Here is a 23,494-nt window from a genome sequence, read left to right on the forward strand (position 1 = left end):
CCCCTCCACCTCCCATTTGCCTGGCCCAGCAAAATACCAAGGGGGCCAGAAGCGCTCGTTTTGAGGAGTGTGCTTGAGGACAGTGCCCGAGTCAGTTCTCAGGATCCACCCTACTCCTTACTCAATCACCTTCTGGTTGGCTTGGTCATGAGTTACCTCGAACCGTTGGATGCTCGGTATATCATCTCTGGACTACACCCTGCAATTCTCGGCTGCCCCTCCCTCCCACTCCCTTCCCCGCGTCTCTTCAAGGAATTTTCTCATGAGCAACTCCTTGTTCAGAAAGTAGAAAGCCTCCTACAGCTGGGAGCGGTGGAGGAGGTCCCTCAGGACATGAGGGGGAAAGGGTTCTACTCCCACTATTTCTTAATCCTGAAAGTGAAAGGGGTCTTAAGACTGGTTCTGGACCTCTGACACCTCAAAAAAAAAAAAAAAAAAAAAAAAAAATCTCAGAAAGTTGAAGTTTTGCATGGTCTTCCTAGCCTTCATCATCCCTTCCCCGGACCCCAGAGACTGTTATGCCGCTCTCGACTTGATGGACACGTAGTTTCATATCTCCATTTTCCAAGGACACAGATTGTTCCTTTGTTTTGTGGTGGGCCAGCATCATTTCCAGTTCATGATGCCTCCCTTCAGATCTCAGCAGTCCCGCCAGTTTTCACAAAATGCATGGCACCAGTGGCTGCTTACCTGAAGTGTCGAAGGGTCCTGGTTTATTCGTACCTTTACAACTGGCTCATCAAGGGCAGATCTCAGGATCGTGTTCAAAGGAGCCTCAATCTGGTACGTTCCACCTGCCACAATCTGAGCGAGTTAATAAAAAGAAATCGACCTCAGTACCGGTGCAACAGATAGTTCACAGGGCAGTCCTCAACTCCACAGGAGCCAGAGCCTGCCTTCTGGAGGCCTGTTTCTGAGCCATGTCAGACCTGATCTTGCAAGTGATCCTGCTCACACATGCCTGAGTTTATTAGGCTACAAGGCAGCCTGTACTTACGTAATCAGTCACGTGCGGCTCCATCTCAGACCTCTGGAAGCATGATTGTCTTTGGTCTACATCCCCAACAGCACAATCTAGACCGTGTGGTCAGGGGGCTGGATCACATATGGTTATCCCTGAAATGGTGGGTGGACCTTGGATCAGTGTTGCAGGGAGTTCTCTTTGCAACCCTGTCACTGACACTGGTCTCCAATGCCTTGAACCTGAGGTGAGGGGCACACCTGGGTGATCTCAGCACACAAGAATGTTGGTCGCAAGACCATCACACCCTCCACATAAATGTCAGAGAGCTCAAAGCAATTCACTTGGACTGTCAGGCTTTCCTGCCTCACGTGAAGGGCAAGGTGCTGCAGATCCTGATGGAAAATACCACCACAATGTTTTATATCAGCGAGCAAAGCAAAACCTCAGCATGATCTCCCAGAGGTGGGGAACTCCCTGGGTGGATTTGTTCATGTCCTGGCAGAACAGGAAGTGCCATGTATTTTTGGGGGATCAACAGAGGCTCCCTGTCAGTTTCCTTTTTGCTTCCGTGGTTAGGGGCCCTAACATACTCCTTCCCACCACTGCCATTAATCCACAGAGTTCTTGAGAAGATGAAACAGGACCAGGGGAAGGTAATCCTGATAGTCTGACTTAGCCTCGCGAACACTGGTTCAGCAAGCTGCTGGACCTCTCAGTGATGGTTCTGCTACAGGTGCCTCTCTGGCTGGATCTGCTATCTCAGAACCACAACAGTCTTCTGCACATGAACCTGGCTGCGCTGCACCTGACAGCTTGGCTGCTGCATGCCATTCTAGGGGGTGCCCCTACAACTACCCAACTACTATGCTTCCCGCCTCCCCCACCACTCCCAGGCTGCCTTGGCAGTTATCCCCTCATTTGTGTGATGAATTAATAAAGAATGCATGAATTTGAAACAATGACTTAATTGCCTCTGTAAGTGGAGATCAAAGGTGGGAGGGGAGGGTGGTTGGCTTACAGGGAAGTAGAGTGAACCAAGGTGGCAGGTTTTCATCATGGAGAAACAAACAGAACTTTCACACCATAGTCTGGCCAGTCATGAAACTGGTTTTCAAAGCTTCTCTGATGTGCAGCACCCCCTGCTGCGCTCTTCTAACCGCCCTGGTGTCTGGCTGCGCTTAATCATTTAGTCTTTTAGAACAGAGTTCTGATAACATGGATTCCCTCCCCATACAACAATCAGATCCAGTACCTCCCGTTCGGTCCATGCTGGAGTTCTTTTGCGATTCTGGGACTCCATGGTCACCTGTGCTGATCAGCTTGCCACAGTGGCCAAACAGGAAATTAAATTCAAAAGTTCGCTGGACTTTTCCTGTCTACATGGGCAGTGCATCTGAGTTGAGACTGCTGTCCAGAGTGGTCACAATGGAGCACTCTGGGATAGTTCCCGGAGGCCAAAACCGTCAATTGCATCCACACTACCCCAAATTTGACCTACCAAGGTCAATTTCAGTGCTAATCCCCTCATCGGGGAGGAGTACAGAAACGTGCACGAGTGCAGGGTTAAATCGATCTAACGCTGCTAAATTCGACCTAAACTCGTACTGTAGACCAGGACCAAATTAAGTTTGTCTTTTGTCTTTGTATCCTGGTCACATTGTGAATTTTATTTTCCATGAGATAATTCTTTATAATATTAAGTGGAAAAAAAAAAAAAAAAAAGCCAAGACACCCTGTTTATTTAGCTTTTCAGTCATACTATCGGCAATATGTGGTGTCAATATTAACTTTATTCTTATAGCCTGGCATAGCGAAGCACAATTGCCAGGTAAAAGAGATTTTTCTTTGTGTCTGTTTGGGATCTAATGCATTAACTTACTGAAGGAACAGAACGTCCTTGTCCTAGGCTGGCTGACAACTGGAAAACTGAAGTCACTCCTATCCTTCTGTTCCATATCCCTGTATCTTCCTTAAAGGTACACTGTTAACTTAAAAAACAAACAAAAACAATGGCACTTTCAGGAAAAACTTATCTGTCAGACATCTCAGATTAGTAGTTCTCTCACAGTTGTTCAGAGGCTTGCTGAAAGCGGGCCAGTGACATGGCACTTACTGTCAATTTCTGGCTTCTAAATTGTATTAACTGGTGCTTAAAAAAAAAAAATACCACTTTTACTTGTAAGCAGTTACTTCTGTTGCTATAGAGACGTTACATAATCCTGAATGGAAGGCCAGACAGTATTCCTATTAAGATGTAATTCACACTGCAGAAACTCCTGCTTTGGAACAAAGGCTTGAAATTTTGCAAGGATGTTTGCCCTGGTGTCAGGGGATGTGCCTTTTGCTGTCTGTGAAAATGTACTCAAATTTGGCCAAGTAAAAAGCTGGTGAAAAATCTCAGGCACAAGAACTGAAAGTAGGGAAAACATCTTTCCTTTGCTCTCAGGATTCCCCTCGCAACTGATGCCCAGGCAGCAAAGTGATGAAAGAGGAAACTGCCTGATTTTAATGCAGAGGGGGGAGGGTAAGGCAGGGAGTGGGGCACTTAGGAGTGGGAGTATATAGATGTAGTGGGGTGAATGGGGCAGGAGTTGGGGGTGGGAGGAATGGTCAGGATCAGTGGTGGGGACAAACTTGCTTGGGACACAGGAACAGAAGGGTCTGTAACACTTAAGAACACTTCCCTCCAGAGCCTAAGAATCCTGAGTCTCTCCATTCTTCTGCTGACAGCAAATAGTTGTGAAACCCACTCAAAGTTTGTTCTTGTCCTCTAGTGGCACGTCCACAGACAATAACAGCCTACCACTGCAACCAGTTAGTCCGTTAGCTCAAGTGGTAGAGGTCTGTGCTGTGAATCTAAAGATCTGAATCTTACTGATGACTCTAGTTGGAGGTTAGCATAGTTCTTCTTCGAGTGCTTGCTCATATCCATTCCAGTAGGTGTGCGCGCGCCGCGTGCACGTTCGTCGGATACTTTTTTACCCTAGCAACACTAGGTGGGCCGGCGGGGCGCCCCCTGGAGTGGCGCCGGCATGGCGGCTGATATATAGCCCTGCCGGCCCAACCGCTCCTCAGTTTCTTCTTACCAGCCCGGTCGGCGTTGAACTTGTGGACTATATACTGTTTTCCACACCTCCCTAGCATTCCACCTCGTTTTCCTCTTGAATGTAAAGTTGAACTTATATAATCAGGTAGTAAATATTTTGTTGTTTAGTCCGTGTAAATATTGAGGGATCGCGGGTAGCACCTGCTCCTGCCCGGCACCGGCCCAATGCGGTCGCGGTGTCAAACCGTGCTGACTGTTCGCTGATGCCACAGGCGACCGCAATTCCCTGTCTATAGTGTCGGGCGATCTCCCATTGACAGACAGATGTAAAAAATGTAAGGCGTCAAGCCCGGAACACGGAAAGGAGGGACGTTCGCCTTAAGTTATTATGGAGGCAGCGCTCACTCAAGACACGTCTCGCGACCGGCATCGCACGGGCACAAACGCCTCCTCGGCACTGCCCTCCGCCCAAAAAGACACCTCACCATCTTCCGCTCCGGACGCCTGGTGGTCACATACCCAGATCCGTCCGAAAGGCAAGAAGCGTAGCCTTCCTGCAGCCACATACAGCCCGCAGCAGAGCCGAAGGTTAACCGCGTCAAAACAGAAAGCGCCGGAGTCACCGATCCTGCGCCATCGAGGTCTGTCGCACCGTGACTTCCGGTCCCTAGACAGGCCCGCAAGTCCGTCCTATGGCTCCCGCGCGAGGCCCAGCGTTGAGCCAGTGCCTTCAACCCCGGAAATTCTCAGCCGCAGCGGACCTTAGCGATGAACAAGGAGCCTGAGGCCCTCGACCGACACCGGCGTGCGGGTCCCACAATCTATGGCAAGCCCGGCCTCGTAAAACCTTCTCAACCGGCAACCAGGAGACTCTGCAGAAAGAATATGATGAAGTTTCTTCCCGGTCTCACCATCGCTCCGGATCCCGCGGCCGCTCGCAGTCCGGTACCGTTCCCCTTCACGGTACCGGACGTACTCGCGGTACGCTCACGGTCCCGATCGCCGTCAGCGGCTTTACCGGCGCCGCTCCTGATCTCGGCACCGTTCCCGGCACCGCACGTCGCGGAGCCGGTCCCGGCACGGAGGTCCCGGCACCGATCGACCTCCAGGCACCGCAGGTCTCGGAGCCGATCTCGGCACGGCGGCTCCCGGCACCGGTCGATCTCCCGGCACCGAGCTGGTAGTAGATCCCGGTCTCATTCACGGCACCGGCGGGACTCCAACTACCGTTCCCCGGCACCACGTGGACGTGATTCACCTGGCCGTAGAGACGATCGTCTCCCACTCTCGGCTCCGCCGTGGCCAACCCGCCAGCCATCCGTTTCCTCCCATGGCGACTCAGCGTCTTATGGGGATTCGGACGCTCAAGGCCCTCAGCAGTGGCCCTTTTGGACTCCGTGGGCGTACACCAGAGCCAGGGGCATCACCAGCCTCTGCCTCGCTCGGTTCCTCTGACCGAAGGGCACCCGAGTCCACGGTGAGCAGGCCACCTGCGGACACTATGGGACAGGACGCACCTCACCCTGATCAAGCCGCAGATGCCCCACCGGACCAAGAGTCTCTTCAAGACCCTTTGGTCCCGGGAGTCTCGTCCTCTTCTTCCCCGGACGAGGCTGTGGCGGGAACATCCACATCAGGGCCACCGCCTATCGACCTCAGGGCGCACCAGGACCTTCTACGGCGGGTTGCTCTGAACATAAACCTGCCAGTGGAGGAAGTCCCCGAGGTGGACGACCCGGTGGTCACTATCCTCTCAGCGGAGGCCCCGACCCGCGTAGCGCTCCCCTTTATTCGTACCATCCAGGCACGAGCCGATACCATCTGGCAGACCCCGGCCTCGGTGCCGCCCACGGCAAGAGGGGTTGAGCGCAAATACATGGTCCCTCCACAGGGTACGAATACCTGTATGTTCCTCGCCTTGCTCGTTGGTGGTCCAATCAGTCAACGAGCGGAGAGCGGCATGGTCAGCAAGCACCTGCGCCCAAGTCTAGAGAGGCAAGGCGCATGGACCTCCTGGGCAGGAAGATTTACTCTGCTGGGGGCCTCCAGCTCAGAATCGCCAATCAACAGGCCCTACTGAGCCGTTACAGTTTTAACACTTGGGAGGCAGTGGAGAAAATTTACTGACCTTCTCCCACAGGACTCTCGCAAAGAGTTCTCGGCGCTCATGCAGGAGGGGTAAGAAGGTGGCGCGGACCTCCCTTCAGGCCTCTATAGATGCGGCAGACTCCGGAGCTAGAACTCTCGCATCAGGGGTCGCTATGAGGCGCATTTCATGGCTGCAAGCGTCCGGCTTACCGCCGGAGGTCCAATACACGATACAGGACCTCCCTTTGACGGCCAGGGTCTCTTCTCTCAGAAGACAGACCCTCGCCTCCAAAGTCTTAAAGACAATCGCGTCATAATGCGCTCGCTGGGGATGCATACGCCGCAGACGCAAAGACGGCCCTTCCGTCCCCAGCCCCGACGGTTCTACCCCCGCCTCGCCGAGACAAGACTTCTCCAGGCGCAGAGGCAGGACCTCTCGTAGACGCCAGTCTGGCCTCAAGGGGGTAATGGCTCCGGTCCGCCAAACCACCTGCGGGACCGAAACCCAGCTTTTGAAGGTGCGCTCGAGAGCACCGTACCGATCTCCTCCCAGGATCCACCTCAGTTTTCCAACCGCCTCGCCGCTTTCTTCCCTGCTTGGTCCCAGCTAACATCAGACCGCTGGGTCCTCAGCACGGTGGAAGGTGGCTACCGTCTTCAGTTTGTTTCGACCCGCCTTCCCACCCTCCCTCCTCGTCCCTCTTCAGGGACCCCTCTCACGAGCAACTCCTCCTACAGGAAGTTTCAAAGCTCTCGCATTGGGAGCCATAGAGGAGGTTCCAGAGGCCATGAGAGGCAGAGGGTTCTACTCCAGGTACTTCCTGATTCCCAAGGCGAAAGGCGGCCTCCGCCCATCTTGGACCTGCGAGCTCTGAACAAGTATATCAGGAGCTCAAGTTCCGCATGATAGGCCTGGGAAACATCATTCCTTCCCTCGATCCCGGAGATTGGTACGCTGCTCTCGACATGAGGGACGCCTATTTCATATTGCGATCTACCCACCGCACAGGAGGTTTCTTCGTTTCATAGTGAACCGTCGTCACTACCAGTTTGCAGTTCTACCCTTCGGCCTCCTCGGCCCTCGAGTTTTTACCAAGTGTATGGCAGTAGTAGCGGCCTACCTTCCGTCGTCGTCACATCCATGTCTTTCCCTACCTCGACGACTGGCTGATTCGAGGGGCTTCCGAGGCCAAGGTAGCCGGGCATGTACAGTTCATCAGAGATCTGTTCTCTCGTCTCGGATTAATCATCAATCTCGAGAAATCCATCCTGCTCCCAACGCAGGAAATAGAATTCATAGGAGCACTGCTGGACTCGAATCGAGCAACAGCCAGCTTACCTCCTCAACGGTTCAGAGCGATAGTTTCTCTCGTTCAGGGGTTCCATGCCTTCCCCACTACCACTGCCCGTACCGTCCTCGGCCTCCTTGGTCACATGGCTGCGTGCACCTTTGTCACGAAGCACGCGAGGCTACGCATGCGCCCTCTGCACTCTGGCTCGCTTCAGTCTTTCGGCCACACAGGGATGCCTGGACATGGTAGTCACAATACCGTCTCACGTACTGGGCTCCCTCAATGGTGGCTGGACCCCGCCCTAGTGTGCGCCGGTCGACCGTTTCATCTGACTCAACCTCGCTATCCCTGACGACGGATGCTTCCGCTCTGGGATGGGGCGCGCACCTGGGCCATCTGCAGACCCAAGGGCTTTGGTCCTTACCAGAGCTCCAACTCCACATCAATGTCCGGGAGCTAGGGCGGTCCGCTTGGCATGCCAGGCATTTCGCGAGCAGCTACAGGGCCGTTGTGTTGCCATTTTCACGGACAACACGACGGCCATGTATTATATAAACAAGCAAGGAGGAACACATCTTCTCCCCTTTGCCAAGAGGCTCTGAAACTGTGGAATTTTGCATAGCCCAGTCGATCGACTTGATAGCCTCTTTCCTCCCGGGGTCCGGAATACTCTAGCGGACCGACTGAGCAGATCGTTCCTGACACACGAATGGTCCATCCGTCTGGACGTCCTGTTTTCTGTCTTCCGGAAGTGGGGCTTTCCCCAGAAAGACTGTTCGCCTCCAAGGACAACAGGAAGTGTCAGATGTTCTGCTCCCTACAGGGCCGCTCCCCGGGCTCCCTCTCGGACGCCTTTCTCATTCCATGGACGAAGGGCCTCCTGTATGCATTTTCCCCCGTTCCCGTTAGTCCACAGGGTCCTGCTCAAACTGCGCAGGGACAAGGCCAGGATGATTCTGATCGCTCCGGCATGGCCGAGACAGTATTGGTACACCATGCTGCTCGACCTGTCCCTGGCGCCTCCAATCTCACTACCTCTCTACCCGGACCTTATAACACAGGACTTCGGCAGGCTTCGTCACCCAGACCTCCCGTCCCTACACCTGACGGCATGGCTCCTGTCTGGTTGAACGAGTCTGAGCGTCGGTGCTCAGCTGAGGTCCAACAAGTCCTTTTAGGTAGCAGGAAACCCTCTACGCGAGCCACTTATCTCGCGAAATGGAAGCGATTCTCATTCTGGTGTGCACGGAGTTCCATGGTCCCGACTGCCGTTCCAGTCTCTGTAGTCCTGGACTACTTGCTCCATCTCAAGGGCCAGGGCCTAGCCCTCTCTTCCATTAGAGTCCATCTAGCCGCAATCTCCACCTTCCATCCTGGAGAGTCTGGGTACTTCCACGTTTTCACACCCCATCGTTTCCAGGTTCCTTAAAGGATTGGAGAGACTTTACCCTCCGGTTAAGCCTCCTTCCCTACGTGGGATCTCAACCTGGTACTCTCTAGACTCATGGGGCCCCCTTTTGAGCCGTTAGCGACTGCTCCTTACTATATCTGTCGTGGAAGACGTCCTTCCTGGTAGCTATCACCTCTGCCAGACGAGTATCGAGCTCCGTGCGTTGGTCGTAGACCACCTTACACCATCTTTCACAAAGATAAGGTGCAGCTACGACCACACCAGCCTTCCTTCCGAAGGTCATCTCACCTTTCCATCTTAACCAAGATATTTTCCTGCCGGTCTTCTTCCCGAAGCCGCACACATGCCGCCGGACCAGCAGCTACACACACCTTAGATGTCCGCCGGGCCCTGGCATTCTACATCAGCAGAACTAAGCCTTCAGACGCTCGCCTCAGTTATTCATAGCAGTGGCAGAGCGTATGAAAGGTCTCCCTGTAACTTCCCAGAGGATTTCATCATGGGTACCTCGTGTATCCGGACGTGCTACGAATTGCTCACGTCCCGCTTGATCGCATCACCGCCCATTCTACTCGGGCTCAGGCCTCTTCGGCTGCTTTCCTGGCCCAAGTCCCCATCCAAGACATTGCCGGGCGGCTACCTGGTCGTCTGTGCACACTTTTACATCGCACTATGCGCTGGTTGACCAATCTTGAGACGATGCCGCCTTCGGTACAGCAGTCTTGCTTTCGGCAACGTCTCACTCCGACCCCACCGCCTAGGTAAGGCTTGGGAATCACCTACTGGAATGGATACGAGCAAGCACTCGAAGAAGAAACCAAGGTTACTCACCTTTGTAACTGTTGTTCTTCGAGATGTGTTGCTTCATATCCATTCCACACCCGCCCTCCTTCCCCTCTGTCGGAGTAGCAGGCAAGAAGGAACTGAGGAGCGGTTGGGCCGGCAGGGCTATATATCAGCCACCATGCCGGCGCCACTCCAGGGGGCACCCCGCCGGCCCACCTAGTGTTGCTAGGGTAAAAAAGTATCCGACGAACGTGCACGCAGCGCGTGCACACCTACTGGAATGGATATGAGCAACACATCTCGAAGAACAACAGTTACAAAGGTGAGTAACCTTGTTTTCCAGAAAACTACAAAAAAAAGTTCAGGTTGCGAGGTCAAGCACTCAAAAATTAAGAAATTTCAGAATTTAAGGTTGCTCATGCCTTACGATATTCTGTAATTACGTGAGTGTTTGCTATTTTTTTCCCCTACAGGACCCCTGCCTCTTTCAGTGCCCAAGAAGGATGGTATTATAGGAATGAATCAGTATTGTATAGTTAACGAGGCTACTGTCTGTGGGATCCCTGCTTGTTTGTTGCAGAAATTGGAATGCAAGTAGTGAATGAGGCAGGTGCTTACAGGATGAGAAAGGAAGTTGAATGCCACCCTGGAGAATTGGATTCTATCCCTGCCTCTGCCGTATAGCTCCTATGTGATGCTGAGCAAGTCACAAAGAAAAAATTTCATATTAGCTACTAATTGTTCTCTGCTCGTTTTCTGGGTGCCTAATGTGAGGCACCAGAGGTCAGAGATGCAAAAATGCCGAATGCTCTCAACTGCAACAAAAGTAAACTGGAATTGTGCTACAAACATATAAAGCGCTATGAAATTCTAATTACTCTGAAGAATCAGTCCCTATGTGTGTTAAGCTTGGCACCCAAAATTAATGGACACTTTTATGACAATTTTGCGTTAATCATTCTGCCTCAATTCCCCAGCTACAAAATAGTGACAACACCTTATCTCCCAGGAGCATTAAGAAAATAAATTCATGTTTTGAAACACTCAAATATTATGATGAAAACACCATGGAAATGTCTGTGAGGAAATTAATAATTTTTTATTCAGTGTGGGGTTGGGATGGCATGTGTTAAATAAGGCCTGATACCATACATTGAATGAAGAGGATAAAAAAAAAATAATGAATAACTACTCATTAAGTGAATGAGGCACAGGTCATGTGAAAAAAAATGGTATGTGGTAATGTAATTATAGACTGCATTATAGTGTGCACGTACAAGGTACGGGGAATTAAGGTTGCAAATGCCTTAATTCTGGCGTTTTCTAACTTTTGAGTGCTTGATTTTGCAAACTGAATGCTCTTAACCTAGTATTTTGGGATGTAATAGTTCAGTAGTTTGTCAGCTTCTCACTTGTTTGTGAGAGCCTTCTGTGCTAGTTAATGTGAGATGAAAACATCTTAAAAAAAGAACGTGTGAGTGTGAAACCACAAAAATTGGCAGTGGGACTCCAGTTGTAGAATCTGAAACTATTTTTAATTCCATTTTTTTAAAGTTGACTGGTTTTCAAAAGGCTATACTAGATAAAATGATCAAAGGGTACAATGCACCCAGTAACGATTAACACCTGTCTTTACTCACTTGATGTTGGGAACTGCATGTGCTGTGATTCTGTCTTGTTGCCTGCTCCAATTCTAAAAAACTATACATTTCCCAGTAGAGCACCTATTGGGTTTCTGGGTTCCCAGTAGAGTAATTCTGTCTCCAATCTGTGTACTCTCTTGGATCGGACTGCCAGGTGTTGGGTCTTTGGCTGATTCCCTCATCAGGAATGAAGCAGCTGGGTTTCAGCAGTTGGGAGGGGTATTTATTCAGAACTTTGTTTACAAAGGAGGTGGAAAGGTTGGAAGCTGAACTGAGAGGTGGGAACTGGGTCTTTTATGGAACTTGGAGGGAGGATTTTGGCACCTGGAAAAGACGCAGGTTAGAATTCTTGATATAGGGGATGTGAGGATGTGGATTTTACCGTTGGTTGAATTTGTATTCTGCTCTCTAGATAATTAGACTTAAATTTTCTTAACATTGTTCTATTTTTATTTAATATAATGACCCCCCTCTTCAACATGGGAAAAAATGCTACATCAATGTTCTATGGGAGAGCTGAAAAAAAAAACCAACTTGGAACAATTAAAATAAAGAACAAAAAAATGATTTTTCTTATCCTTAAAAATTTGGCAATAGTGAAAATTTTGAACAAGTACTGATTTTAAACTGATTTTAAAAACTTTTGATTTTTTTTTTTACAGTATAATTAATGGATTTGCCTTACCATTAAAAGAAGAGCACAAAATTTTCTTATTGAAGGTGTTATTACCTTTGCACAAAGTGAAATCGCTCAGTGTCTACCACCCACAGGTAAATTAATTTGTTTATGAAGTGTTATAGATTCTGTTCCACAGGATGGTCCAGGGTATAAAATGCTGAACTGAGAGTCAGGAGAGCTGGGATTTATTTCCAGCTCTGCTATTGGCCTGCTGTCTGACCTTATCCAAGTCGCTTCCCTTCTCTCTGACTCGGTTTCTTCATCTGTAAAATGGGGTAAAGATACCCTTTTTAAAAGCTTTCTGAGATCTGAGGATGAAAAGCACTGTATTATATCATAGAAAATCTTATCCTTTTAATGATACTGTCTCTTTAGTAGATCTTTATTAAAAAGATCCATAATATGTGGTATGTTTTACTTGGATAATTTAATAGTTCAGTTTGTTGCAACTTTTTGGTGCCCTGGATGTTTTGCTAAATCACTATTTCTTCAACATGGATTCATTAAGTGGATGTTACTGAAGAAGTGGAGTAAAAAACCAAATACCTAAAAAAGACCAAAAAAAACTGAAGTGTTGAAACAATCTGGGTAATAACATTAGGACCGCTCCTCTGTTGTTGCTTTCAAACTCCCTGAACCTTTCTTAAGCTCACAGTAGAGAGCCCCAAAGGATTCTAGATTTTGAACAGCACTGCGATATGGTGAAAATCTGTCTAGAAAAAGCTCCTTTTAGATATCCAGGAAATTGTTCAGAAAATCAGCCCATTCCCAATCACTTTTTAATGAATAAATACCCCGTATAGAAAGCACTGTCTTTTTATGTAAATTTGATAAATGGTTATATTAAATTTAAACCAGTTTTTACGTGAAAATTCTTCTCTAGCAATTGCTTTGACCCATTTTTAACTTAATGTGTTAATTTCACTTTATTAGAATAAATCAAAGATCAAGAAATAGAATTTGAATCTTAATCTAGGACTTCATCTGAAGTTTCTGTGAGGAGATGAATTTCAGAATTGGGACCAAAATAAGTCTGGGATGAAGAATCAAATGACCAGTTAAGAACAGCTGTGGTTTGTGTGGGGATTTTTTCCTCAGCAACTCAGAAAATAGTCTAAAAATTATCCTGCAACCGGCCCTATACCACAGTCCTTTGTAACTTCAAAGGATTGAGAGGTTTGTGAGAATTACTGTTTCCTCACTGGTGCTGTGTCACTAGGATTGCTGAGGGCACACATGTCCAACAGTTCTGTGCACTGCCGTGTACTGATTCTTTTCCAGAGTGCAATCATGCTGAAAGCCACCCAACTTTTATTCTAGACCCTTACTTACTCACTATGCAAGCAAGCGTATTGGAATACAATTTTTTCAAAATTTTTTGGTTCATTTCAAGATCTTTATCAGGGCGTGTCTTTATTTAAAAAGAAACAGCAGTAAAACATGCAAATATGGTGACGGGATCAGATCGCTGGTTCATCCTGTCTAGTATCCTGTTTGTGGCAGTGACCAGTACCAGCTGCATTAGTTAACTGTGCAAGAAATCACATAGTGGGAATTATGGTAGTCTCAGAGGAAGTCTCCTACTTCCCGTTAGGGGTTGGCTTATGATTGAGACATGAGTGTTTCTTTCAATTCCAAAACCAGGAATTAATCAGAGGTCAAAGCTTTTCCATGGCAATGGAAATAATGTCCTGATTATCCTTCAAGACAGTTCACATAAAGGAAACAGAAAGAGCAGTAGGGAGAGTTGTGGTGCTCCTTCTACTCCTCCACAGCTCAGAAGGCACTTTAGATTTGCTAGACAGCCAGGAACCCCACATTGTACCTGCAGAAAATACCAGGCCTTTTGAAACAGGAATTCCTTCATTCAGACTGTGTACACCTACAGTTAAGAACTTGGGCATCAGAAGAGAAGTGTAGTTCAGCATAGATTCTTCATTAACCTCTGATACAGTTTGGTATCCTGACAGAACTCAGCCAGGATATTTCATTCACTGATCTGGTCAAATTTGCATTTCAGGTGTGAGAGAAAACAAAACTCTTTGAGGCAGGAATTGCCTCTGTGTGCAATGGCTAGCACAATGGAGCCCTGACCTTGAGATGCTATTGTGATACAAATATTATAATAATCCCAAAGTTCTAGGGACCTCGGCTAGAAGGTTTGATTAGAGTCCTACAACTAAGCACCACAGAAACATGACATGAGCCATAGCAGTATTTTCTGAACAGGCACAATGGATCCTCCATTTGAGTGTAGGTGCCAATTTTAATCACAGTGATTAAATTAGATAAGTGTGTGGCTGTTTTTTCTAGTTGCCATTACCTCTAAAAGGCAAGTTTTAGAATTAGTTCCTACAGCCATAGAAGAATCACACTGCTTTTGTCATAAGGAAAAAGTTCTTATAGTCCAAAAACCTTTGTGTTTCAAGGAAGTTCCTCTTTACAGAAGTGGTGGAATAGTTCTCTCTTCATTGTGTTCTAACTCTTGGATGGTTGGGGCATAAATGGGCATTCCTAGGGCACTAAAGATATTCCTCAAGCATATGAAGTACATACACCAACTGTACCCTGTTCATCTAATTCTGTCCAACATTCCAAGGTGTTCAGGCCTCAAGGTTGTAACAGTCAAGACATAAAAACACTGCACCATTTGGCATGCTAAGCACCAGGGAAACTATTTACAGAAGTCGTTAGAGGCACTGGAGAAAAAAGTCTATTCTCTAAACTGTGCAAGATCTGCAAGTTACCATTCCTCTGCAAAGGCATCTTCTGGTAGGAAGGTGCCACTGTGTTGATTCTCACATAACTCCTTAGTTTATAAAGCTCTGCTTTATATGGGGGCAGCTTTCATTCCTGCCTGCTATTCTACTATAAGAATTAAACTCTTTATATCTTTTTCCCTCCCTACTTCTGGGATTAACTTCTGGCTACATCCCATGAATAATGAATGATGGGAGAAGCTGTGCAACAGAATGAGAAATTTCTTTCCTGATAATTTTCTTTCTATTAACAGCTTCTCTCCTAATTCAACCCGCCATGGTAGCCTGGTAAATGACCAGAATATACATTGATTTCTTTTTCTAATACATTAGTACATTCTGTCAGGTTGTCTTAATACTAATAATTGGCTGCTGTAGTGTTTCTGTAGCTGTGATAAGAACTTTCTGATGACCTGAGCTGAAGGTTGAAACATAATACTGGAGCCTCCAGCAACAATATTGAACTGCTTCCAAATTCCACAGGTGGAGGGGCATTAGCCCCTGAGTGACGAATTCAGAGAGAAGCTGGTATCAGAGAAAATTATCAGGTAATAAATTTCTCATTCATGCATCTGTTGGAACTCTAAGCAAGACTTCTGGCATCAATGCATCCAGCCTTTAACTTGCTGCTGCTTCTGTCATAAGTCCCCTGTGCAAGGATCATGTGGGGAGAGGTGTCCAGGCATGCCACTTACTCTCTTATAATTTTGAACAGAAGATTTATCTAGTTGGAACGAAGCAAAAAGGAGAGTAACTGTTTGTCAGGGGTCTGACAAAAACCAAGAAATAAGGAATTTACAGTAAATCCATGCTTTGACATTTGTCTCAAATCCTTCATGCATTTCATTGATCTTTTGAAGGAACTTAGTTATTATTGAAATGAAGGACTCAATAGGACTGGTTTACAGGTGCTATGCAGTGTTCCCCACACAGCTCCAAATGAACTTCAGTCCTGACTTTGTAACACCTTGTTCTGGCATTACTTCAATGCTGGACCATGATCAAAAAGTGCCATTGTGACACATTGTGTCTATTACAAAAACATTATACAAATGAAGACTAGGATAAAACCACCAAAACTCATCCCTTAACCTTTAAGTATAATATTTGAAGGTAATGCATTCTAGAATTGGCTTTAATTGTTTTTAACTAATTTAATTCTTTACTTTCAGATAAAGTGTGAATTTTTTTCTTCCCACCTCTATATAAAATGTTTAAAATTAGCCATGGTTGGCTTATCTTCCTCATGTTCTCTGATGAATTAGAGACAGTATGTTTCTTTTCTCCAGCTACATCCCAGTGTCCAGAGAATTCAGAGCATTCCAGATCTACATTATATGAGAAATATTGTAAACTGACAATTTTTTATAATAAGAGACACCTGACTCTTATCCAGTGAGTCTAGTTCAAACAAATTGCATGCACCTTGGAACAGTTCTACTGGTTTAAATTGATACTTAAGTCACAATCTCCCTTCCTCTCTTCATCCTTTTTTTTTTTTTAATTATTATTATTTTTACTTCCAGGGAATACAGAATCTATGCCTCAGCCCTTTACTTCATTTGTCCTTTTTAGCTCCCCCTTTTCTTCCCTTTCAAAAAAAAATATATATATATATATGAGACCGGATAGAATCTTAAGCAACCAGCTCCAGGGCCAAGCCAAAACTTCTGTGGGGCAAACACTCACTTCCAGGCCTCCTTCCCATTCCACCTCTGGTGAGGCACTGAGGTTTCCCAATTGTTGAACAATGTCTTAGGTACAGTGCACGTGAGATCAGCCTTTTCCTTTGCCATCCCCATTCTGCTCCTTTCCTGTATGACCAGGATCTCAGTTGGAGACATGGTTCTATCCCCATTGTTTTTCTTTCAGTCTTTTGGGCTTCAAACTCCCTTCATCTTCCTGTGCTCTGCTCTCAGCCAAGAAGACTTTGAACTGCCAACAGTTGTTCTTCCGTAACAAGAAAATATCCAGTCTCTGCCTCTCTCATCTGCCTGTGTCAGATGGGAAGGCTTTTTAGTGCTCATTGGCTACTCGGGACAAAAATCTCACCACAAAAACAAAACATAGTCTCTTTTCAGTCACCACCTGGAGCATATGCCTCTTTTTAAGTTTTAGGTAGAGGGCATTATCGGGGCTGTTCTTCACATCATGCTGCCTCAGCTGATCACTCCACCTGTCCATTCACATTCCTTGTTTCCCAACCCTTTGTTTTCTAGGCATCCCTGTGAGTGACTTGATTAAAGATTAATCATTTTCTTTCTAGCAAAGTGGAAATCTTTTAGTTGATCAGAAGACCTCCTAATTCTGTCAGCTGTATGCTTGTTTTCTGGAGTACAGAAGGCAATCTCGTTTGGGATTTAGGCTCCGGTATGCCTCTAGTCCCTTTGTCTGCAGGGCAGAAGGGTTCTTTCTGAGTTCTTCAAACTGTTGAATCTCATATCTGTGAGGTTCCAGGCTTGAAATCAATTGCTCAAGAAACTTCATGTACCAGTGCAACAGGACACTCTAAAAGTTTGATTCTGCTTTCAGAAGCACTGGGCTTTTGCAGTGGATGGAAATGACAGGCTTCCATCAGAGTAGTTAATTTACAGGATAAAGACAATGGGTGGATTGTGTGAGCCAGCAAACACTGACCTTGGAAGAGCCTGAAGCTGAAGGTGTTCCAGTCCATTCCTCAGCATCAGAGTAATCCATCAGTGGATTAGTTTGCAACCAGAAACTCAGCGCAAAAAAAAAAAAAAAATCCAGGTGTTCTTTCCGTGATCCACCCTATTAGTTTGGATATTTTTTCAGTATATTGGGGGAGAGACTTGGGCAGCGACATTCCATCCATTCCTCTGACTTGCAAAATCCAGTACCACATATAGAAGAGTCTTTTTTATGACACGCTTCTGAGACCTTATGAATCTGGCTCTCCATGTTGGAAGCTCTATAAGGTTGACACTCCTTCATCCAAAGGTGACTTAGTGTTATTGCCTTCAGAGTGAACATCACAGGTTCTTGACAAAAGGATCTGGTTCAAAATCTAAGGAGTGAAAAGAGTTCTACAGCAGGACATACATCAGGCTCTAGAAACTATTTAAAAGTTGATGTTCTGCTAAGAGCTTTGAGGGATTTTTGAGTCCATGTCTGCTCTTTCCAAGGAATGAGCCAGGGTCTCACCCATGTATCTAAGTGGGTTAAATCTCAGAAAGCGTCACTGCCCAGCCTTACACTCTACTGGGGAAAAGCAGCTTTAAACTTTTTCTCCAGGTGGCGATAAATCCCTGTGAATTTTGACTGCTGCAAGCTCTTGTTTCCTCCTCCTTGGTGAAAGCACCCTTTTAGTTGGAAAAGTTACAAAGAGGGTTGGTTAATTAATCTCTTCGATTCTTCTTCTGTAATATTTTTCTAGAGGTTGTATGTTCCTAACCTAACTCAGAGATGCATATTAATAAGCTTTTCCCCCAAACCAAGATCTTTGTGAAAGCACAAACTTCATGCTTTGGACACTTGCAGAATTTTTATCTGCAGTACACTAAAAGTTTCAGAGTTTAACAAGCAGTTATTTCTACATGTCAAGGGCCCTAATAGAGGCCCTCTTTCCTTTAACACTTCAGTACTAGGACATTGGCTTTAGAATATTTGCCTAATTTACAAGATGACAAGATAACCCCTGCACAGAAATAAGAGGGCATTTGAGCAGAGGCCTGCAGTGTATCTTGAGTAGAAAGGGCTGAGGCATCTGTCCAAGAAATCTGTAGAGCTGCTTCCTGGTCAGTACTTACCACATTTGAGTGTTCACTATAAAGTCAGTCTCTTCTCAGAGGAAGAGGCCGTATATTGACAGAGCATTTTTAGGCAGCAACTTGAGGTAAACCTTCTTTCTAAGTTGGCACTAGTTGCCACTTATGTGCACTCTGGTTCATTATAGGATGGGTGTAAAGGAGAGCTTCAACAAAGAGAGAATTACTTATTGGCATTGATCAGTTTTCACTTTCCACATCTTGATACTACCCTCCTCCCCTCATATTTTTAAGGTTGTATGGTTTTTATAGAAAGAGTCATGATTGGTTGTATAAGAGAGGTGTTGGCTCCTTTGTATATTCTGAAAAGATCCAGTATTTTTATCTCCATGTTTTCTGATAAGTGGAAACATACCACATTCTGTTACTGAGAAGAGAAAATTACAGTAAAGATAATTACTGGTAAGTTCTTTCTTTTTGTGAGGCAAAAAATATGTAAAGTTTAAGATTATAAAGATGTCTTGGCTTTTTTCAAGAAACAATAGTAAGGAACTTAATTTTTTGAACACTCATGAGACTGAGTATGTTCATAAGGCAGTAGAAAAGAATGTGAAAATAATAGTGGGATAGTAGTCAAGTAAAATATTGTCAAAACATTGTTAAAGATCTACTATAACTCAGAAAATATTGTATTTGATACTTTGAAAGTATGATTATACCATTGCTGTTTAAAGTGTGTCTGAAAAATACAGGACTGAAAATTATTCAAATATTTTTACTACATGTAATAGTTGAAGGTGTTTTTCCCTGAATTTGGAAACATTCTCAATTTTTAATGTTAACAAAATTTGTATGTGGCATATGCTTAAATTGAAATACTTTGGTTTAACTATTAATATACACTTTCTCTTTTTTTTATTTAGTTGGCATACTGTGTAGTTCAATTTTTAGAAAAGGACAGCACGCTTACTGAACCAGTAAGTTTATTTTACTGTTTTATCATATTAACTCATTTTGAAGCATTAATAACATTTTGATTTGCACCGTTTATAATGTTTATTACACCTAAAAATCATTCCATATAAATAATAGATTGATTTTATCATTAAGAGCAAAGTTCTTTAAATTTCTAATTAATAAAATGTATTTTTAAAATTGTTTGAATGATCCTTTGAATGAGCTGCTCACTAAGTCGATATAGTTGGTACCCCCCCCCATAATGGTACAGTGAGTAATTTTTACTTCACTGAGCCAATGTCCATTAGTAAAATTAGCATAGCTAGAACAACTGATCAAAATAAATATCTGACAAGAATGCATATTCATTTTAGAAAGCTTAGCATTTTGATCACCTCACATGATTGTTATATGTGCTAAATCAACATTGTAGTCTAGTTGCTTACTCCCCCAAGGAAATAAAATATTTCCTCCTGTTGTTGTCATGGTGAAGGTGAGCAAGTAGATTTTGCACCTGCTAGTAAATTTTCATAGCAATTTATAAGGCTGCACTGAGGACGTTATTGCAGATTATGACAATTCAGTTTCGGAGTTAAAAATGTATGCAGTTCTCTAATATGTATAATGCTGAACTATCATTTTACTTGTCCTGACATTCAATATCTTTTCATAAGCTTTAGCTTTTAATTTATATACATATTTCTCCTTCCACCTATCTCTCTCTGCTTTTTTCTTCCCTCCCCTTCTGAAAAATGTGAAGTATTATTTCACTTCCCTAATAAGGTAAAGGAAAATTATCTATTTGATAGAATGGCTAATGTTAAAGATTTTCGCACCTTTTAAAATTATATCTATACCTATACATTATCTGTTCATATTTATATTTTAAAAGATGATTCTGTAAAAAAAAAAAAAAAAAAAAAAAAAAAAGGAAAAAATTAGCAGGTTTTTTTTTTCTTCTTGTGTTCTTCTTCAAGTGCTTGCTCACGTCAATTCCATTGTAGGTGTGCGCACACCCACGTGAGCAGTCGTCAGAGACTTTTGCCTTAGCAGTTCCCGTAGGGCCAGCTGTGGCACTCTCTGAAGTACTGCACTCATGCCATGGTATATCAGGTGCTGCCAGCATGTGCCCTCTCAGTTCCTTCTTACCACCTGTGATGGTCAGTCGGAGCACCTCTGCCCCTTGCTTCTTGATGAGAGGTTTCTCTTTTATCTTAACCTTGTGCTTCTAGCTGTAAATATTTTAATCATTTGTTAGTTGGTTAAGTACCTGTTAAGTGTTCAGTTAGTGTCCCAGCGGGGACTTTGCCCCAGGAGGAGCCCCGGTCTCCAGGTTTCAAGCCCTGCTCTTTGTGTAACAGGCCTATGCCTGTTAGTGACCTGGACAACAGTTGTCTACAGAGCCTCGGGGAATCCCACATAAAGGAGTGCTGTTGCATCTGCCAGAACTTTTGTCCTCAGACACAAAGAGAGCACAACATATTCCTCGTGCTCTTCCTGATGCAGTGCTGCCCAATGCCCAGCTTTGGAGCAGACACAGGCCAAACCAGCACCCAGCACATCAACTATGGTACATAATGCACCCATGGCACTGAGCTTCTCCTGGCACCAATCCCTGGTGATGAAGAAGATGATGGCACTGAGCAAGCCCGACCAAGGGGCACGGAGCAAAGGACCTGGCTCAGGCCTTACACCCACTCTGGACCTGCAAAAGGGCTCAGCCCTGGGGAGTTCATCCCCCCGAAAGAACCTGCCACCGACTTCAGGGAACAGTAAAGGGCCCTAACCAACGGCGCAGTCAACATCCTCTGAGCCCAGAGCGCCTGGAGAGCTCAGAGTGCCTCCGCCACAGGTGGCACTGAAGGCAGCAATGGAACTGGGTAAGGCTCTGCATGAGTGCAAGCCTGCCGGCAAGGCTCTCACAAAATAAGCGAGCGCCACCAGTCTCCAGAGCCAAGACAGAGCCCTAGGTCACCATGTTCTTGGTCTCTGCGTCAGCCCAGGTCTCTGGCGCAACACTCCCGATTTCTGACTTCACGCTGGATCTCACCCAGGTGTCGGTGATCTCCCTGGCACTGGTCTTCATCGCGATGTCGGTCACCATCTCCAAGACCTCCTGGTCACTCCTTGACACAGCACCACTTGCCCTACTCCCGGCACCGGTCGGACTGTTCACTGGCAGCAACACTAAGCCACCAGACTCAAGCCTCCACAAGCCTGCCTTGGTCACCAGAGGGTAACAACTTCTATAGCTCGGAAAGCGCAGTTCAGCCCCTCGCCCAGACAGCATCGTGATTGGGCTCCAGAGGGTGCGTCCGCAGCATCGGTTCTGACCCGGCAGCAGGGCCAGTGGCTGACCCAGTGGCCTTACTGGAATGCCTGAGGCGTTCCGTCATACTGTTGTCCCACTCCTGCCAACCTTTGGTCACCACGTCAGACATGCCAAAGTTGGACTCCACGGCACTGGGTTCAGTGCAGGACGCTCCAGCAGCTGCCGCAGGTGAGGAGCCAGTACCCACCCCAAGGTCACCATCTCCAATGTGTGAGGACATTGCCAGACCTCTCTTGATCGTCCAGTCATTCTCCTCTTCTCTGGATAAGGTGGTGGCAGGCCCGTCAAGCCAGATGAGCTAGATGATAGGGAGCCTCAGGCACTGCTCTGCAGGGTCGCTTCCAGCCTGGGCCTCAAGGTGGAGGAGATAGAGGAGCAGATGGACAAATTGTTTAATATTCTCTCAGCATCCACCCCAGCCTGCATCGTGCTCTCAGTACACTAGGGGGCCCTGAACATTGCCAAAATCATCTGGTAAACCCCATCCTCCATCCTGCCCACCTCTAAGAGGGCAGAAAAGAAGTATTTCATCCCTGCAAAAGGGTTTGATAACTTGTACGCCCACCTGCTACTGGGATCATTGGTCATGTTGGCCCACCAGTTCCATCCCTAAAAATAAAGAGGCCAAGAGGTTGGATTTGTTTGGTCACAAAATTTATTCTATGACCAGCCTCCAGTTTCTGGTGATGAACCACCAGAACCTTTTGGGGTCACTATAACTTTAACTTGTGGGACTCTCTCCTCAAGTTCAAGGACTCCATGTCCAAGGAGATGGTCCAGGAGTTCACGATTCTGGTGGAGGGAGGAGGGGACTGCAGCGGCTCGGAGCTTCCTCTAGATGGCTTGGGACATGGATGATTCAGCTGCCCGGGTGGTCGCTTTGCCGGTGGTCATGCAGTGCAGTTCCTGCCTCCAGGAGATGCAGGCCTCTACTCAGGACCTCCCAGTTGATGGTGACAGCCTGTTCTCTAGCCAAACGGATGCGCGTCTGCATGGCCTGTAGGACGTGCGCGTGATCCTCTGCTTTCTGGGGATGCACACTCCTCAGACATCGAGACAGCTGTTATGGCCTTTTCCACCACCTCAATGGTGACATCCTCAGCAAGGGCCTGCAAGGAAACTAGACATCGGGTTTAGCCACCACCGCTCTGTCGTCCTGGTCTCCTACGCAGCCTGGCTCAGAGAAGCACTGAGGGGGCCAAAAGCTCTCATTTTGAGCGTGTACTCAGGAATGACTCATCAGTCAACTGCCCAGATCCTTCCCATCTTCTCGTCAACCACCTTTTTCCCTGCCACTCAGCCTGGTGTGGATTACTTCAGGCTGCTGGGTCCGGGACATAGAGGCTCGGGGCTACGCCCGGCAATTTCTGGCTGTTCCTCTCTCCCACCCCCCCACTTCCCCGTCCCTCTTCAGGGACCCTTCTCGTAAGCAACGCCTAGTTCAGGAAGTTGAGAAACTCCTAAGCTAGAGGACTGAGGAAGAGGTTCCTTGGGACATGGAAGGAAGAGAATTCTACTTCCTAAGCCTGAAAGTGAAAGGGGGTCTCAGACCCATTCTAGGCCTGTGGGGCCTCTACAAGTCTCTCAAGAAGTTGAAGTTTTGCATGGTCTTCCTGACCTCCATCATCCCTTCCCTGGATCCGATTTACCGGTATGTCGCTCTCGAATTAAAGGACACTTACTTTCATGTCTCCATATTCCCAGGACACAGGTGTTTCTTGCATTTCATAGTGTCTGGGTGCCATTTCCAGTTCATGGCACTACCCTTTGTCCTGTCCTGGGCCCCAGGGTGTTCACGAAATGCGTGGT

At 46.5% G+C, this 23,494-nt stretch overlaps 1 protein-coding gene across 3 annotated transcripts in view; it reads left to right on the top strand.

Annotated features, from left to right (window-relative positions):
* Positions 1–23,494, top strand: part of PPP2R5C (protein phosphatase 2 regulatory subunit B'gamma) — a 194,907-nt gene that overhangs the window by 132,266 nt on the left and 39,147 nt on the right. For all 3 annotated transcript variants that reach the window (XM_075065685.1, XM_075065686.1, XM_075065687.1), the window contains 2 exons: positions 11,893–12,001; positions 19,320–19,373. In XM_075065685.1, coding sequence (XP_074921786.1) covers positions 11,893–12,001; positions 19,320–19,373 — 163 coding nt within the window. The remainder of the gene's footprint in view (positions 1–11,892; positions 12,002–19,319; positions 19,374–23,494) is intronic.

This window comes from Chelonoidis abingdonii, chromosome 4 (assembly GCF_003597395.2).
Source record: "Chelonoidis abingdonii isolate Lonesome George chromosome 4, CheloAbing_2.0, whole genome shotgun sequence".
NCBI classification, from domain to species: domain Eukaryota; kingdom Metazoa; phylum Chordata; order Testudines; family Testudinidae; genus Chelonoidis; species Chelonoidis abingdonii.